Source organism: Eriocheir sinensis, chromosome 1, assembly GCF_024679095.1.
Source record: "Eriocheir sinensis breed Jianghai 21 chromosome 1, ASM2467909v1, whole genome shotgun sequence".
NCBI classification, from domain to species: Eukaryota; Metazoa; Arthropoda; class Malacostraca; order Decapoda; family Varunidae; genus Eriocheir; species Eriocheir sinensis.
In genome coordinates, this window is record NC_066509.1 from 16,924,897 (window position 1) to 16,942,611 (window position 17,715).

Genomic DNA, 17,715 nt, shown 5'->3' on the forward strand with positions numbered 1-17,715 from the left:
GACATTGCTAAATTAGGTGTTCAGCGTCGGGCAACAAAAATTACCCCTTCCTTGCGCAAATAATCCTACGAAGAAATTTAAGGCTTTCCACCCTTAACATGTTCTCGATCTCTTGAAAAACGTCGCCTCAGAGGAAAACTGATCGAATGTTCTTAAAATACTTATACATATATGGTTTCACGAATGTGGACAGATCAAAATTGTTAATGATCGATGACACTTTGCGAATGAGGAACAATGGCAACTCAAATGTAGACAAGTAAATTCAGACTGCACCAAATATTTCTTCACCAACGTTGTAGTGCGAGAATGGAAGAAGCTCCCTGCACCTTCGATCAGTAAGTGGTTCAGTGCAACGCGATAGACTCCTTTAAAAACAAGCTAGCTCGACCGTCGATGACTTCCTTGAACTTAATATTAAGTAGAGTTGAAATGCAACGTTTTGGAGCCCTGATTAATGTAGAATCACTTAAGGGACAGTTCACCCAATTTTGAGTGAAATATTGATAATTTTATGAAAACAAGGGAACCCCACAAAAAAAATCGAGAGACGTTGTGGGAACACTGTCCTAGACTTCCAATTATGGTGTTTTTTTAAGGTTTAAAGGGCGGGAGGTGTGGCACGCTACACTCAGACCTTTAAACCACGTTCTCAGACACTTCAGTCATCTCTGTTGTTTTTTTGCGATTTTTTGCCAATTTTTTGCGGATATTTTTTAGATAATATTCCAGAGACATTTGATATCTCAGTGTGTGGGTGTATGTTGGCCTTGAGGAGAGCCGAAGGGCACTTCAAGAGAAAGCTGTTTATCTCAAATGTAAGTTGTTGTTCTTCAAATTGTTATTGTAGCATCAGTTTTTATGCTATTTGTTTCTTTTTTTTTTTTGCATTGAAATCGTTAATATTTTTGCTGTTAAAACTATGATTGGGTGTTACAATATGCATACATTATATATTTTATTTTACACGCTTATAAGCAAATTTTCTACGCTACGGGGAAAGTAGTAGCTTCATATATTTTTTTTCAAGTTTTTAATGAATACATGGGTAGTTGAAATCCTAGCACGTTTTTATTAGTGATTACTTTAATCACTGATAATTTTTATTTAAGTCTATGCTAAATAGTTTCGGAGCAGTAGTCAGGTAAAGTTTGCAAAAATATTAAGGGTTTTTTAATATGAAACTATTTTTTTCTTGTTTTTTTTTCCTGTATCGTCTCTCAAATTTCTACACACGTAAGTAGGTGTCATAGCTATCTGTAAATAAAATTGCATGTAAATTGATGCACACGATCATTAACCACATCAAAAATGGTGAACAGTCCCTTAAGCCCCGTTCACACTGTGCCAACTCTGGGCCACGACTACCCATGACTCTAGGGTACACGAGGTCTTGTGTGTTGATGCGAAAGGGTCGGGCATGTCTTGAAAGAGGTCTGGAGACTGTTGCCGAATGCTGCACCGACGTCGTGACAGGAGTCTGGAGTCGTGAGGGTTAGCACGACCAGGATCAAAGGACACAGGGTCTACCGGAGAGCGCATCAAATTTTTAATCAACTGGCGCATGACGTCATCAGGTGGAAGGTTGCTGGGTTCAGCTATGGCTGGTGTCACATTTTAGGCGGATTTGCCGCGCGGTTTCGCCGAGCGGTTTCGCCGCTTTTACGATAACACACACAAACCAATTGGAGGTGTCACACTGGGCGGTTTTGCCGCGCGGTGCCGCACGGCAGCCGCCCACCACCGCTGTATGCTGCGGCAGAACCACCCTGCCACGCTGCCGCTTCCCACCGCGATTGAGGACACAACACACACAGTTCAGTGCACGTGGTCACACTGGATGGTTCCGCCGCGCGGTCGACCACCATGTTTGACGTTGATTTGTTTATTCAATTAGTGTAATTGTCAATCTTTCCTCGGCAGATATTGCCCTCCTGAACTGTGTGTTTTGTTTGGAGATGTGAGGCCTTAGAACTTGCAGCAATTTATCAAATGAAGCCTTGGTCATTCGGTAATTAAGAACATAAGAACATAAGAACGTAGGAGTCTGCAAGAGGCCGGTAGGCCTGTACAAGGCAGCTCCTTTGAACCTAAGCTCCCGTGAATCTAACCCCACCTAATATCACTGTCTATGAATTTATCTAATCTATTTTTCAATGCGACAATTGTACTGGCACTCACCACATGACTCAGCCTGTTTCACTCATCTACCACTCTGTTAGTAAACCATTTTTTTGCCTAGTTCCTCGTTGCATCTGAATTTATCCAGTTTAAACCCATTGCTACATGTCCTACCCGGTTCTCTTACCAACAGAACCTTTTTAATATCCCCCTTATTACAGCCCTTCATGCATTTATAAACCTCGATCATGTCTCCACGCACCCTTCGCCTTTCTAGAGAATGCAAGTTTAACTGTGTGAGTCTTTCCTCGTATGGCAAGTTTCGTAACCTTTAAATCATCTTAGTCATCCTTCTCTGCACCGATTCTAACATTTTTTATATCCATTCTATAGTAAGGTGACCAGAACTGAACCGCATAATCAAGATGAGGTCTAACTAATGCTAAATATAGTTTAAGGAAGACTTCGGTGCTTCTCTGTTGCTTACGCCCCTTGAAATAAAACCCAGTACCCTGTTTGGTCGATTTCTAGCTTGAATGCATTGTGCCCTTGGACTGAGATCAGAGCTCACTAACACCCCCTATTCTCATAAAACTTCTCAAACTTTTCACTAGTTTCCCTCTCAGCATGAAATGGGTGAACCCAATTTCTCAGACATGTGGGCTCTTTCAGTAATCCTTTTGCCTCAAGGACACAAACAACCTTGAGGTTAGCGCTGCCGCGCGGCGAAACCACCAAAGTGTAACATGGTAGCCTACTGGTTAGGCGGCGTCGCCGCCCTTCCCCACTCAGCGGTTTTGCCGCGCGGCGAAACCGCCCAGTGTGACACCGGCCTATGGTAGTGTTGTGCTGGAAGCTTCCCCCGGCGACCATAGGCCTCTAGAAGGCTCCGGGAGAAGCGAGCAGGGGGGCGGGGAGCAAGGCGAGCCGTCCGCGCCCCGTGGGGCGCGGCCAGACGCGAGGCGGGAAGTGTTGCCAACTCGCATATATTTTTGCTACATGTTCTTGTATGATCTAAAATATACTGTAACATTCTAGACTGTACTGTTCTGGATATATATAGGAGAAGAGGGCGAGAGAGCCCCAGCCCCAGTCATAGTAAGCTAGTGGTAAGTGAAGAGTCAGAGTGAATTGTACTACTAAGGAAGAATATTAAACTACAGAAGCTGTGCAAAGTGTTTACATATCTCCCTCCCATGGAGTCTCCTGACGGCGACACGGAACCCAAGTAACACGTCCGGCATAACAGTAGTATATGGTAGCCAGCCGGAAGTGGTGGTGTACGGGTTGCTTGTTCTTGTCAAATCACAATGCCTTGCAGTTGTTCAGTATCTGGCTGCAAGTCTGTAAGTAGGCTATTTAACGCTCTAGGGAAAGCATGTGCCTCTTAGTCTGTCTAGGTCAGGGGTGTCCAAACTTTTTTTCACAGAGGGCCACATGCGGAAAATATACGAAGGGTCGGGCCACTCAGTATATTTATGGATGGAGATGTATTTTAGAGTTTATAGTTTTACAGGAACTACCACGTGTAGGTCAACTGGCCTCTTGCAGATTCCTTATTTTCTTATGTAGGTATGTATTTTTTTAAGGAATGTAAGTAGAATAGGCAAGTATACCTTTAAAGGAATCTATTTTCTATAATGTCTTATTTATGTATACAGGATAAACTACTGAATCCTATTGCAAGAGGATCGAGTAGCATCATGCTCGTTAGAGAGGATTTGAATGTAAGCTTATAGTTTTCATTGTACTTACTATTATTACACAGCAAGATGAGTCGTTACAAAGGTAATCCCACGCTTACTACTGTGAGCCATAACAAAGGGACGGGCAGTCATTATATTCTTAGATTTAAGGTTTAGGCTCTTCCATTGCGGCCAAAAAGGTATTTAGCATGTTTTGTATTTTTATACGGTGTCTAGATATGCATATATAGACACTCAAGTGAATTATAGTGTGTATAAGCAAGAAAGATTACCTAAAGATGTGTGTACGTAATTTCTTTGTGTGTTAAATTCACTACAGAAACCTCCAGAAGATACGATATTTGTCAATCAAAGACAAAGACAATGAAAGCCTGTTTAAATTATATTTGCGTTACCGCTCGACGTAAATACTTCCGATTCTATTTGAGCTACCGTTCGACGTGAATACTTTCGTTTTCTACTTCATCTCTCCTCGCTCCACCTGCTGACGTCATTTTCTGCGCGCCGGTTGACCCTGTGTCCTTTGATCCTGAGCACGACATGCCGGCAACTAGTTGGCCGAATGTCCCAGACAGTCGGCAAGACACCAAGACCCCAATAAAACCTCCCCCACCTTCTTGGAGCGTGGGAACCAACTTGTCAAATGGAAAAGTCGTAGGGTTGGCGTGCCTGAGTCGGCACAGTGTGATCAGGGCTTTTGGTTTCCGGGGTCTGTGTGGTCTGATTTTCTATGTAAATCTATGTAAACTTGATATTCAATAAAAGTAGAAATGCAAAGTCTTGGTGACATTAAATTAGTAGTATTAAGTCCCATAGAGTCTGTGGTACGAGTATCTATGTAAATCTATGTAAAAATATATCCTCACTGACCATCGACAATCAATCCAAAATTTAATTATTTAACTTTGTTCATAAAGGGACTTGGGTAAAAATACAGTAATAGAAAATAAGAAGAGAAGGATATATATTTTTTCTATCAAGTAACTTATTAGATAATAATATGTATGCCAAAACGTGTGGAGCAGCACCAAGTCGAGGGTTAGCGGCGGCAGTGTTTAGGCGAGCCGTGTTGTCATTCCAATCCCAGCCCGCGACGTCCAGGCTCCGGTGAGGCTCCCGCTCCCCCTTGACGTCTGCACTTCTGTAACCTGTGTGAATTGCAGGACATTATCTGACTGCCGTTGTATGGAAGTAAACAGGTCCCGGGCCATAGAAAACTTGGAGGCCCGTTGGATGTCAATTGTGTCAAGATTCTGTTCATGCACCCTTCCATCTCGTTTCCTATTTACCCAACTGTCCTTTTGTTCTCACAAGTATCTTCTATCAATCTTTAAACCTGGAAAACCATAGGAGAGAATGTAGAGCTTAAAACCAGTGAAAATAGCCATGTAATGTGTGAAACCTGCATAGCTGCAACAGGCGAAGTTGCCCACAGCGTCCTCACAGTAACTATAATCCACAGCTATAATCCAATAGGAGTGTTCACCCTATTGCTAACGAGGGGGCTTTGTCCCCATCGACTCCCCTTAGGGTCATCAAAATACAGGCTACCTAATATGAAAATAAGGGTAATAATCCCAAGGTTATTATTGACATTGTATTGTGTTTTACTTCTGTTAATGCAGTGCAGTAACTATTACCTTCCAGAAAACCAAAGACTTGGATAATAACAAAACCTTAGCCACCTCTGGCAAAGTTACTACTTACATCATGGATTTCTTTTTGGTCCCTGAATGCAGTATAGTAACAAGTGACTTCCAGAAAGGAGAAAGAATCCAATTCAGGGACTATTTATTGTTGAAAATAGGGGATAATACATGAAAGCGTCGCCTCCTCTGGCGGCAGCCGCGGCTATGGTGCCGCCGCCCCAGCCACAAAATAGCTCACAGAGGGGTTAGGGTGGGGGAGCATATTTAAACTATTCCAACCGAACTTTACGACCTAACAGCTAACGGGGGTGCTTTGCAGAATCTTCAAAATATTGATAAGTTTGACCACAGTCAAGCACATATTTTGCCAGTGAAGGGGTCTAGGAAGGATAGGTTAGATTTAGTTTTGTTAGATTTGTTGTTTAATTGTTTAACCCTTATAGCGCGAGCTTATTTTGCTGTGTCTATCCTCCCACGCGGGCATATTCAGGCTAAAACATACCTCACTTCAACCTTTCATACCTTCACTCCTACTTAACTCACGTAACTGAATGAAGTACCATTATAAAGTACATACCCTTAGCTGTTTTTTGACGTTAAGTTGAAGACTACATGACCTTTGGTTGAGTGAGTACGCAATATTGAACTAGGATCACTGAGAGCACATTTTTATAGACAGTTTTCCACCCCGAGTGGACTTCCCTTCTTTGATTTAGCAAAAAGAAACATAACTTTTATACAGTTTATGTGAACCACACCCCAAAAAGACTTAACTTCTAGGCTTTCTTGATGCCATTAATGGGTATTGAGGTCAAAGGGTCCCCATCTTGTGGATGAAATTTACTGAAAGGTGGGATGTCTAGCGGACATCTTCTCAGAGTTTACTCAAGTCATACACTGACCAATAATTAGTCAAAAGAGCATGGTTGGTTATTGTTTGAAAGAAAACGACATGCTTACCATACCTCAACATAAACAAAATAAATTTGACAGTTCCCAAAGTCAAAAAATGCCTTGTTGACTCTTGTCGACACCCGCAGTTTGAGCCCAGGCACCGGCTGTCGACTAATGTCGACACCCACGCTTTAAGGGTTAATGTAAATAGGTACCTGTGATATGCTTTGCACGTCACCATTGCCATCAGTGACAGCAGAGGAGGCTACGCTCAACTCCATATTCCCTGACAGGTTAATATACATGAATCTCCCAGTTGGGGGCTTTATTCCCCTCAACTTCCCTGTGGTTCCACATTTTGTCACATTGGGCTGCTCTGTCTCCTACAGCTGTACAGGTTCTCACATAATCATACAGGCCATTGGACGCAAACATGGTACTCACTCACCTTTGCTATTGCACTGGACATATCAAAAGCCTTTGATAGGGTCTGGCACAAATCTTTGCTTTCCAAACTACCCTCCTACAGTTTCTATACTTCTCTCTGTACCTTTATCTCAAGTTTCCTCTCTTGACTGTTCTATCTCTGCTGTGGTAGACGGTCACTGTTCTTCCCCTAAACCTATTAATAGTGGTGTTCTGCAGGGTTCTGTCCTATCTCCCACTCTCTGTTGTTCATTGATGATCTTCTTTCCAAAACGAACTGTCCTATCCATTCTTACGCCGATGACTCTACTCTTACTCAACTTCTTTTAATAGAAGACCCACCCAACAGGAACTAAACGATTCAAGGCTGGAGGCAGCGGAACACTTAGCCTCAGACCTTACTATTATTTTCAATTGGGGCAAGAAGAACCTGGTGTCCTTCAATGCCTCAAAAACACAGTTTCTCCACCTATCCACTTGACACAATCTTCCAAACAACTATCCCCTATTCTTTGACAACACTCAGCTATCACCTTCTTCAACACTAAACATCCTCGGTCTATCCTTAACTCAAAATCTCAACTGGAAACTTCATATCTCTTCTCTTACTAAATCAGCTTCCTTGAGGCTGGGCGCTCTGTACCGTCTCCGCCAGTTCTTCTCCCCCGCACAGGTGCTATCCATTTACAGGGGCCTTGTCCGCCCTCGTATGGAGTATGCATCTCATGTGTGAGGGGGCTCCACTCACACAGCTCTCTTGGACAGAGTGGAGTCTCAGGCTCTTCGTCTCATCAGCTCTCCTCTTATTGATAGACTTCTACCTCTTAATTTCACCGCCATGTTGCCTCTCTTTCTATCTTCTATCGATATTTTCATTCTGACTGCTCTTCTGAACTTGCTAACTGCATGCCTCCCCCCCTACTGCGGCCTCGCCACTCACGACTTTCTACTCAAGCTCATCCCTTACGCCAGCATCTTCACTCTTTCATCCCTCACACTGGTAAACTCTGGAACAATTTTCCTTCATCTGTATTTCCTCCTGCCTACGACTTGAACTCTTTCAAGAGGAGGGTATCAGGACACCTCTCCTCCCGAAATTGACCAATCTTTCGGCCACTCCTCTAACTCTTTTTAGGAGCAGTGAGTAGCGGGCTTTTTTTTCACATTTGTTTCCTTTTTTTTATGCCCTTGAAGTGACTCCTCTGCTGTAAAAAAAATAAAAATAAAATACCAGTAGTATAAATATATATGATTTCAATACTATTAGACTTGGAGCAAATCATAATTTCAGACATGCAGAATTGTCATACACATTTGCTGTACTACAATACCACCATGAATAAAGGGACTATATACAATTGAACATTTCTGTTCTTGACATCTAAAAGTTAACATTTTTGTAGTTAAGATGCTAAGAAATCTTAGAAGTCCATGAGAACAAATATGATAAAGTTAATAGGATATGAAGGATGATTTTCAGTAGTTATCCCCATTTGTACAAAAAGATCGACTTTCAGTACTTTTTGTTCATGGAGCAAAGGCAAGCTGGTTTCTAATCGGAGGATATAAATCTGGTAGTTAATCACATGAAAGTGATGAATGGTAGATTCATGCATCATAATCCTTGTAGTTTCCTTGCCAGACAAAATGCCAGCCGAGGAAAAAGCACCCGAGAAAAAGAAATCAGCAGAAAAGAAGTCGGCAGATAAGAAGACCACAGAGAAGAAAGGCACCGAGAAGAAGAGTACAGAAATTGGGGGAGAAAGTGCACTGCGGGACACCAATGTCATCACAGATGGAGGTCGACTCGTCAAGATGGAGGTGGACTACTCCACAACTTGTGACGAGAAGATCCCAACTGCTCAGAAGATGGCCAAGGATGGCAACGTGCAGGAGGCCGTGGATATACTGATGGTGTTGGAGAAACAGACCCGAACAGTAAGTCCCTGTCAATTACTCATAAATATTAATACTCCATCGTCTACCTTTTTTTTTTTTCTGTTTGTCTCCTTTTTCAATTTTTGTGGGGTTAGGTGTCTGATGTGTCTTCATTCTATCCTTATCATTTTATGAGAGCTCATTTGTTTACAGCCACACTCCCTTTCTGATGCCAACCCCTGTATTGTAGTGGGTTATGGGTTACCATATATCATCAACCATCAAGTTCAAGTAATAGCCATCATCGGGTCCTGGCAATTAGCTAGGAGCTTAGATTGGCTGCCACCCCCAACTGCAACCATCCATACTCAACCCGGATAAGCTTTTTTTTTAACTTGATTATTTTGTATAAATTTCATTTACAGATAATTTTTTTCTGTCTTATTTTTATTTATCTACTCTAATGCCTGGGCAAGCTGCTTCTAGTGGGAGCCCACAGTTGATGAGTTTCCACCTTCTACTTAACCCTCTCGCGCAGCATGACGCCAATGGCATGTAAAAAAATTTAGGGCCATTGGTGTCAATTTGAACAAAAATATTACTTTTAAATATTTATATTCACTACAATTGCATCATTTTTTGTATGAGGGTAAGTTTCCTCACCCTCTCCAAAATTAACTAGTTGGCAACACTCTCCACGTGCACATATTTGAGCGCGGTTGAGAAAACACAGACAGTTTCCAGTCACTCTCTCATCAGTCAATCTGCATGTCTCGCTGCTGTGGGCTTTAAGCTTTTTGTGGGCTTCCGCGTGCCCATGCGGCCCACCCCATAACAGTGATAATAGTGTTATATAGTGTAATACAGTCATTTGATTAGGTGTAATTTGTATTCTATTCTCCTTACAGCCAGTAGCGTATTATATTTTGTGAATTACGTTAGGACATAAATACGTAATGGCACGGAGGCCCCTGAAACCTGAGGAATACTACCCACTCTTGTACTCAGACAGTGAAAGTAGCGGTGAGAGTGAAACAGAAACAATTCCCCACTTTGCGAGCGAAAAAGAAATTAAGGAAAGGAAATTAAGGCATAGAATGGGACAGCGTGGACAACAGGACAGGACAGGACAGGAGTCGTACTTTCATCCCTGCTGGACCCGCTCCCTCCTCCCCTACTCAATATTTTTACTTTTCCGCAAACATTTCATGGTGCTAATTGTCCGATTGGAGATTTGAAGGAACCATAAGAATCCTGATAAAATTCTGCTATTACAAATACATCTACCTTGTAAAGTTGACCCACAAAGTTTTTAGTTCTGGAGGTGGGAACATGACTTAAGTAGAAAAATTGTTTATGTGCACTTTATTCCATGTCCATAAACGGTCCTATGAATCACTATCATTATTTCTTTATTGATTCATGAAAAACTACAACATTGATATATTATGTATAATGATAAATGCGGGTTTGGGTGAAGAAAGTAGCTGAGAAACAAAAAATTTCGGCGCTTAAAAAAAACTGCTTCGACCGGCAAGAGGCCTGATGTTTGTAATGAGCGCGGAAAAGAAAACTTATTGAAACTTATGGTGCACGAGAGGGTTAATATAATAGTCTTTCGCTCTCAAAATATATTTTAAAACCCATTTTACCAGTGGACAGTCCCCTTGGACATACTACTGCATTGCTTTTGCAAACTCTGCCATTTCAGTCTCCTTTTGTAAATGGAGGCATGCTGACCAAAGGAATGCTCTGCATGATGCCCCATTGAGACGAGGATTGCATCCATCAGAGTTGTTTAATGTAACTATGTTTTTAGACTTTTTATTTTTTTCATTTACAGTGCCCTCTCGAGTTTCGCGGTTAGTCCTAAATTCTTACCATCCCGACTTTGTGGCTATGGCAAGAGAGAGAGAGAGAGAGAGAGAGAGAGACTTATTAACACGTTAACCGCGTTTGAACTTTCCGCCGCCTCCTCCCTGTCACGTTCAGTTCAACTCGGCAGGGCCTCAATACCACGCGAACCCCTGACTCAAGAGGAGGTGTATAGCTTCACTCTGGTTATGAGCCCCTCTCGTGAAAGATGAGATAGAGAGGATGAAAACAAGGAGAAAGGAGAAGGGTGTGGGGAGGGAGGGTCAGAAAGGAGAGTCCTGACCTGACTCAGGTCAGGACATGACCTGACCTGAGTCAGGTCATGTCCTCAGGTACCTGTCACACACACAAAGAAGGTGAAATGAGAAGGATTTGGGGAGGATGGGGCAGAAAGGAGAGTCACATCAGGGCTTTGGTCAGAACATGACCTGACTCAGGTCAGGTCATGTTCTGACTTGTCGCATACACACACATGGTGTGGGGAGGGAGGGGCAGAAAGGAGAGTCAGATAAGGACTTTGGTCAGGGTATGACCTGACTCAGGTCAATACATGACCTGACTCTCCTTCCCCCCACTCTTCTCATTTCCCTTTCTGTGTGTGTGTGTGTATATGACATGACTTGACTCTCCCTTCTGCCCCTCTCCCCCCACACCCTTCTAATTTCCCCTTATGTGTGTGGCACACACCTGGAAAAGTTGCCGGTTGCCCAAGCTGCTGCCAACGTGGTGGGAAGAAAAAGGCCCAGTGTGACACCAGCTTAAAGACAACCAACAGCGCGCTCTCGGATGGGCGTAAGGGCATTGCCAGTAGCCACAACGGTTAGAGGAAAACGGCCAGTGTGACTCCGCCTTAAGGCAGTGAGGCCGCTGATTGGGTGAGCGCCGGCGATGACGTCATCAGACTCCCAGCGAATCACAAGCGTGTTTTCAGAGCTCAGCCAATCGTAAGGCTTCATCTGTGGCTTTAAAATGACCCGTTCTCTCTTCCTGTTTTCTTCCTTTTTCCAAGGTACATATTTTGAGATAACAAGGGAGTAAAGGAGGAAAAAATGAGAGCTCCAGGGGGCAGCATGAGCCAATTATAATGGCGCCACTATAAACAGTTGCCTGCGCCATGACAGGCTCGGGGCCCAGATGGATAGTCTACCGGCGCCATAGGCCACGTGTAAAAAAAAAATTAATAATAATAATAATATAAAAAAAAATCTCCACGGGTCAGAACAAATAAGCGCTTTTTCAGTGTTTTCAATACCTTGAGTTTCACGCTATACCTTCGGAACGAAGCGAGCACGAAACTCAAGAGGGTAGTGTACTTGATTGATTATGATTAGGTCATACTTGCCTTTTATGTAGTTGTAAAAAATAGATTTCATGGTTTGGTGTTATCCTCTAGGTCAGGGGCAGGCAACCTTTTGGTAGGGTAGGCTAGGTGAGACTTTCGGGAGCAGGCCGCAGGCCGGAGTGAGAAACGAGAACCTCACAGTAAGTGAAAAACATACAGATCAGTGAGACAAACGATGCTGCTTGCCATGAAGGTGTTTCAGTGTCTGACTCGGTGTATGAGGTAGACAACAAAATAATGTTATTAAGGTGGAGGTTCGAGAGTTGGGAGCAAAGACGAGACTTCGTGTCCTTCATTTTGGAGAAAAGCAGCTCACGACAGTAGATGCAGTAAGGCAGGGAAAATACGGAAACTTAACCTGAGACAGCTGAGCACGTCTAAACCTAAAATGTGTGCGTGCATGTCTGTCCGGATAATGTCTTTGCCTTGCAGCTTCACATTGAGGGCATTCAGATGCATGGTGATTTCCATGAGATTGCAGGTCAAAGTGATCAGCGTGGGAAAGATTCTTCTGACGGAGGAAAGTGGCGATCTCCTGCTGCAGGTCGCATGCACGTGACAGCATTATCCCATGACAAGACAGTTTCAGCCTGTCCTTTTTGGTTTAAATTAAATAGGACAACCAGGGCTCAAAAAGGACAGACTCTTTAAAGGGAAACCAACCTTGCTCATCGGGTTTTCTTTGTAAGAGAGAATCCTGAGTGGAGGAGGCCAAGGTGATGCCCATGGAGTTCGTGGCTTGAGCAAGTCGCTAGATCCTGTCAGGATACTTTAGATGGGAAGGGGGCCTGCATGAAGACTTGCCTGGAGGGGCCCCTGGGCTTGGCATCATAGGGTGGGCAAGGCGATGTGCCCCATGGTGTATGCTTCACTCCCCCCCCCCCTTTTTTTTTTTACAACAAAGGAGATGGCTCGTGGGCAACAAAAAGAGTGGGAAAAAAGTCCACTTCTCGCCGCTCCCCTAACAGATAAGAGTAAAGAATAGCCAAAAGAGAGGTCAATTTCAGGTGGAGAGGTGTCTTGATACACTTCTTGAAAGAGGTCAAGTCATAGGCAGGAGGAAATACAGACAAAGGAAGGCTGTTCCAGAGTTTACCAGTGTAGGGGATGAAGGAATAGAGATACTGGTTAACTCTTGCATAAGGGGTTTGGACAATATAGGGCTGAGCATGAGTAGAAAGTCATGTGCATTGGGGCTGCGGGAGGGGGGGAGGCATGCAGTTAGCAAGTTCAGAAGAGCAGTCAGCATGAAAATATCTGTAGAAGATATAAAGAGATGCAACATGACGGCAGAATTTCAGAGGTAGAAGACTATCAGTAAGAAGAGGAGAGCTGATGAGACGAAGAGCCTTAGGCCCGTACCAAGAGTCATGAAGGATTAGCGACGAAGATCGAAGGGAAGGACGATGCGTACCTAGAGTCACTAGCATTTTTGGAACGAAGGTTTACGGGAGAGACGAAGGGAAGGCAAGGTCTTCCCCGCATCTTCCCTTTTACCTTCAAGGAAAATTATGTGTATTTTCCAAATTTGGCATGGCAAATAGATGTGGTTGAGTTAAAGCAACCTAAGAATTTTTTTCCCTAATTGGAAAGTCGTATAGTATAGTTGCAACGAATATGTTTGTCTTGTTTACAACAACAGCACGTGCCTTCAAAGCACAGAGAAACCATCCAGCAGGTGGGAACCTTCATAGCTCACATTCTCCAACGATCTATGGTTTTTCAAATTCTTTGATTGATAGCTCATTTCAGTTAAGGCATCTGGCTCTGCAAGTGCAAATAAAGAGTATCTTAATTTAGTGCATGTAAATAACAATTAATAATGGAAAAAAACATGAAATAGTGAATGATAACTGTTGAATGCGATGCTAGGCTATTTCAAATATTAGGCTACCCATGTTATTTATACATGCAGCACATCAAAATTCTTTATGTATAGACACTTGCAGAGTCGTATGTCACTTTATGTACCTGAATGAGATGAAATATGAGTATCTGAAAGGCTATAGGTCGTTCAAGTATGATGAGACTATACTGTTTGATATACAAGTTGTGTCTTTGTGTCTTTGTATGGTATAGATTTAAATCTTCTGTTTGCAGTTCATATATGATGGTTTGAGGATTATCACTGAAAATATAAAGTTGATCTTCATGCAATCACAAACTAACAATGCGCAGGTGCCACAGACTTACATATATGCTACATCTACTTTCGCAAGTGGACAGACGGAATGAAAAGGACTATAGTATGCTCTAATAGCACTGTATTTACCTAGTTGTAGTTTTACAGGGCCTGGGCTTATGCTCGTGTGGTCCCGTCTCCGTATCTATAATTATCCAACTTTTCCTTGAAACTTTGCACACTCTTCGCCGATACTATTTCTTCACTTAATCTGTTCCAAACCTCTATATTTCTTTGTGGGAAGCTATATTTCTTAATGTCTCTTAAGCATTTTCCCTTCCTCAACTTTTTACTATGTCCTCTAGTATTCCTGCTGGAAGGTTCCTCTCTTAGTAGCAATTTCTCGTTATCTACTTCTTCCATTTTACTCAATAGCCTATATATTTGTATTAGGTCTCCTCTTTCTCTTCTTTGTTCTAGTGTTGGCAAGTCCATTTCCTTTAGTCTCTCTTCATATGTCAGTCCCTCCAGTTCTGGAACCATTTTTGTTGCCATCCTCTGTATTCTTTCTAGTTTTACTATGTGTTTCTTCATATGTGGAGACCACACTGTTTCTGCGTATTCTAGTTTAGGTCTGATCATAGTAGTTATTAATTTTTTCATCATTTCTTTGTCCATGTAGTGGAATGCTATGCCTATATTTTGAGTGATGATGTTATTTCATTAATTGTACTGCGCTCTAGGCCAGCAAGTGCTTCCATGACAACAGTGCAGGGTGAGAAGGCTACACGTAAGGCGTGTGTTGCCATGACTGAAACACCCAGCTCTGAGGAGGACTGAAAGTAAATGAGTAAAGTAGATGTCTAGATATGAGTGAGTGGTCGTGGTCGTGAGCAGATATGTTGCGTCTTGCTCCACGCAGAAAGTGCTGTGTCGACATGGCTGTCAGGGCCAAGGGCGTGAGGGATTTGTGTTACATTTGTGAGTATTTCAGAGGCGAGAAGTGAATTGGATGCTGTTTGTGTCCTAAGTGGTGTCATGTGAAGTGTGCTCATTTATCTTGAATTAAGCAGGATAATATACCCAGAATCAATTGGACTTGCACCCCATTCCTCCACAAAGTATCTCTGACTACCAAAATTGTGGAGAAATTGGATGAATTTAAGCAAGAATCATCTAAGAAATATCTGTGGTTAAAGATGAGGTTGAATCAAGGGCTGAGAAGGTGCAGGAGGATCTGGGATCAGTTGCTGATGCGCTTCATGCAGACCAAGCAAATCTTAGTTGGCCTGAGGTGGCGAAGAGAGACAAGAAAGTCAAGAAGAATCTCCTGGTTGTGAAAGCAGATATGAAGGATGAAGTCTCCCAGGCATTGAATGACATTCAAATAACTGATTCAAGATTCACAAATGGAGGCAATATTGTCATGAACTTTGACAATGAAAACCCAAGGGATGAGGCTGCTCAAAAATTGAAGACTGTTGAGCAAATTAGTACCAAGAGTGTTGGAAAGATGAATCCAAAGATCATGATATGCAATGTGCATAAAAAGGAGGCCAAGGAAAAAATAAAGGAGACCATCTTGGGCCTGGATTCATCAATCTTACCAACCACGCCTCCGGTATCTCTCACATTTACTGGAGCGCTACCAGAGCTGCGGCATCTTTCAAACAAGGCATTCATCAACGGTATGGTAACGCTCCGGTAACTCGCACCCTAGCAACGATTGGTTGGGCTGGATAGCCAATCACGTGCGACCTTTGATGCTGTATTTCAGCTTTCACGTGTCGTTTGTTTACTAATACACAGACTTCAAAATGAAGACATGTGTATTGTACAAGCGTAAATACTGCCTTAAAACAAATAATTAGCGTGGTGATCCCTCAATTAGATGTGTTTTTTACGAATGAATGCACGTTACTTGTATATTTATTCTGGAAATAAAAATATACTCGCTTATGTAGCTAGCCTAGCAATATTCTGAACATTTTTGTATGTTACCTTCATAGTTTTCCAGCGCCAACAACAGCTGCGTGCCTCGCTATCACAAGATTGGGTATTATTCTAACCCCTCGCAACCAAAACTGGCTAGGGGGCCATTGTCATCATGCCTCACTGGTGCTGCCAAGCAATGGGTGTGGGCGTGGGAAGTTGTGGCTGCTGAGGTGAATGGCGTGAGTGGCTTCGTGAGTAGTGTGGAGGAGGTCAGAGCAAAATTTTACGACGTTGAACTCCACAGCAAGAATATTGGAGACTTGAGACGGGAGGTGACTGTCACAGACAGAACATTATTCCCTCTGCAGTGTTTTAACAAGTAGGGAAAAGTCATGTGGGTGGACAGTTCCACAGACTTACATACTATAGAGTGCGGCCTGCAAGTGAAGCCGGCCTGAGGCCGTGCACGGGTCTGCCCAGTTCATCCCAAACCAACGACTTCACACACCTCACTCCCACCCCGTTTCCTGACCCCAACATTCATTTTTGAGAAAAATGGAGACCACCATCATCTTCCTGAGAAAATTCTGCATTACACTAGCATAAAATTGTAACAATAATGTGTAAATACACATATGAAAATCAAAGTTAAATGAATAGGGAGTACACATTTTCTTGCATTTATTTCTCTTCAACTCCTTCGTACTCAGCTGGTTTTCGTCACATCTTCTATAATCCCAGATCCTAAATCTGCATGCTTTTCTGCTTCTGATGGTGTAGGGCATGTTACGAGGTAAAAAATACATAGGCTCAAAATTGCCTTCAAACATGAGCTGCAGCAGTGTCTACCCACTTACCACGCCTGCAGTAACTCAGTTACAGGTGCTCGGAGCCGCAGTAACTTTTGGCCTTACCACAGCTCCAGTAAGTGGTTGATGAATGCCGATTTACCGGGTGGGCGGAGATACCGCGAGACTTACCAGACAGAGGTCTGGTAAATGGTTTGATGAATCCCGCGCTTGGACTGCAATGAGCTCTTATACACAATTCAAGGTGCTGAGAGAATAAAATTGAGCTGATTTTAGTAGCGGTACAATGCACTACATTTTGAGGTGCGACCCAACTGTGAGAGAGATGATTTACTAGAATCAAGACAAGTTAGAAGTAGAACAGGGAATCTACACAATGAGAGACAGATACCATGCAATCATATGTTACTATTGTCAAAGATATGGCCATCTTGAGGCCAACTGTACTGCCAAGACCAATGGAGAAGCCCCAGAGTGTTTCAAGTGTGCTGGTGTCTGGTGGTGGAGATCATAAATCAAAGGATTGCTCCATGGCTGAAAAGAAATGTATAAATTGTGTGAGGTACAAGAAGCCTGAAATCTACCACTCCGCGAATGACCAGTGTTGTGTAGTTCTTCAGACTGTAATTGAGAGAATTCGTAACATAACCAATCATGGCTATTAATTAGTGTTCGTACTTGAAGATAAATTGTGTGTGATAAATGTTCAGTGAGTTGGAAATAATCATTGGATATTTAACAAACCTCAACACAAGGTCAAGTGACTTTTATGATGCCAAGTTTATTAAAAGGACATCAGTAGGCTATTCATGAAAGCAATTAAGATTCACTCACTCACTACGATGTTTGTGAACAAGTGCATGGGAATCATTATCGAAACTAACATTATAATTGTTGACGGCCCTGCGGAGTGCTGCTGCTGGCAGTGGAGCGGGGCCTGAAACCTCATCAACGGTAA

At 42.8% G+C, this 17,715-nt stretch overlaps 1 protein-coding gene across 2 annotated transcripts in view; it reads left to right on the forward strand.

The window, feature by feature from the left end:
• Nucleotides 1–4,835: 4,835 nt before the first annotated feature.
• The window catches only part of LOC126995632 (26S proteasome non-ATPase regulatory subunit 12-like), a 34,654-nt gene continuing 21,774 nt past the window's right edge, over nucleotides 4,836–17,715 (forward strand). Inside the window, exons 1-2 of one of the 2 annotated variants that reach the window (XM_050855367.1) lie at nucleotides 4,836–4,934; nucleotides 8,439–8,734. In XM_050855367.1, coding sequence (XP_050711324.1) covers nucleotides 8,444–8,734 — 291 coding nt within the window. In that variant the 5' untranslated portion in view covers nucleotides 4,836–4,934; nucleotides 8,439–8,443. Of the gene's footprint in view, nucleotides 4,935–8,426; nucleotides 8,735–17,715 lie in introns of both variants that reach the window. The other variant, XM_050855377.1, reaches the window with a different exon arrangement.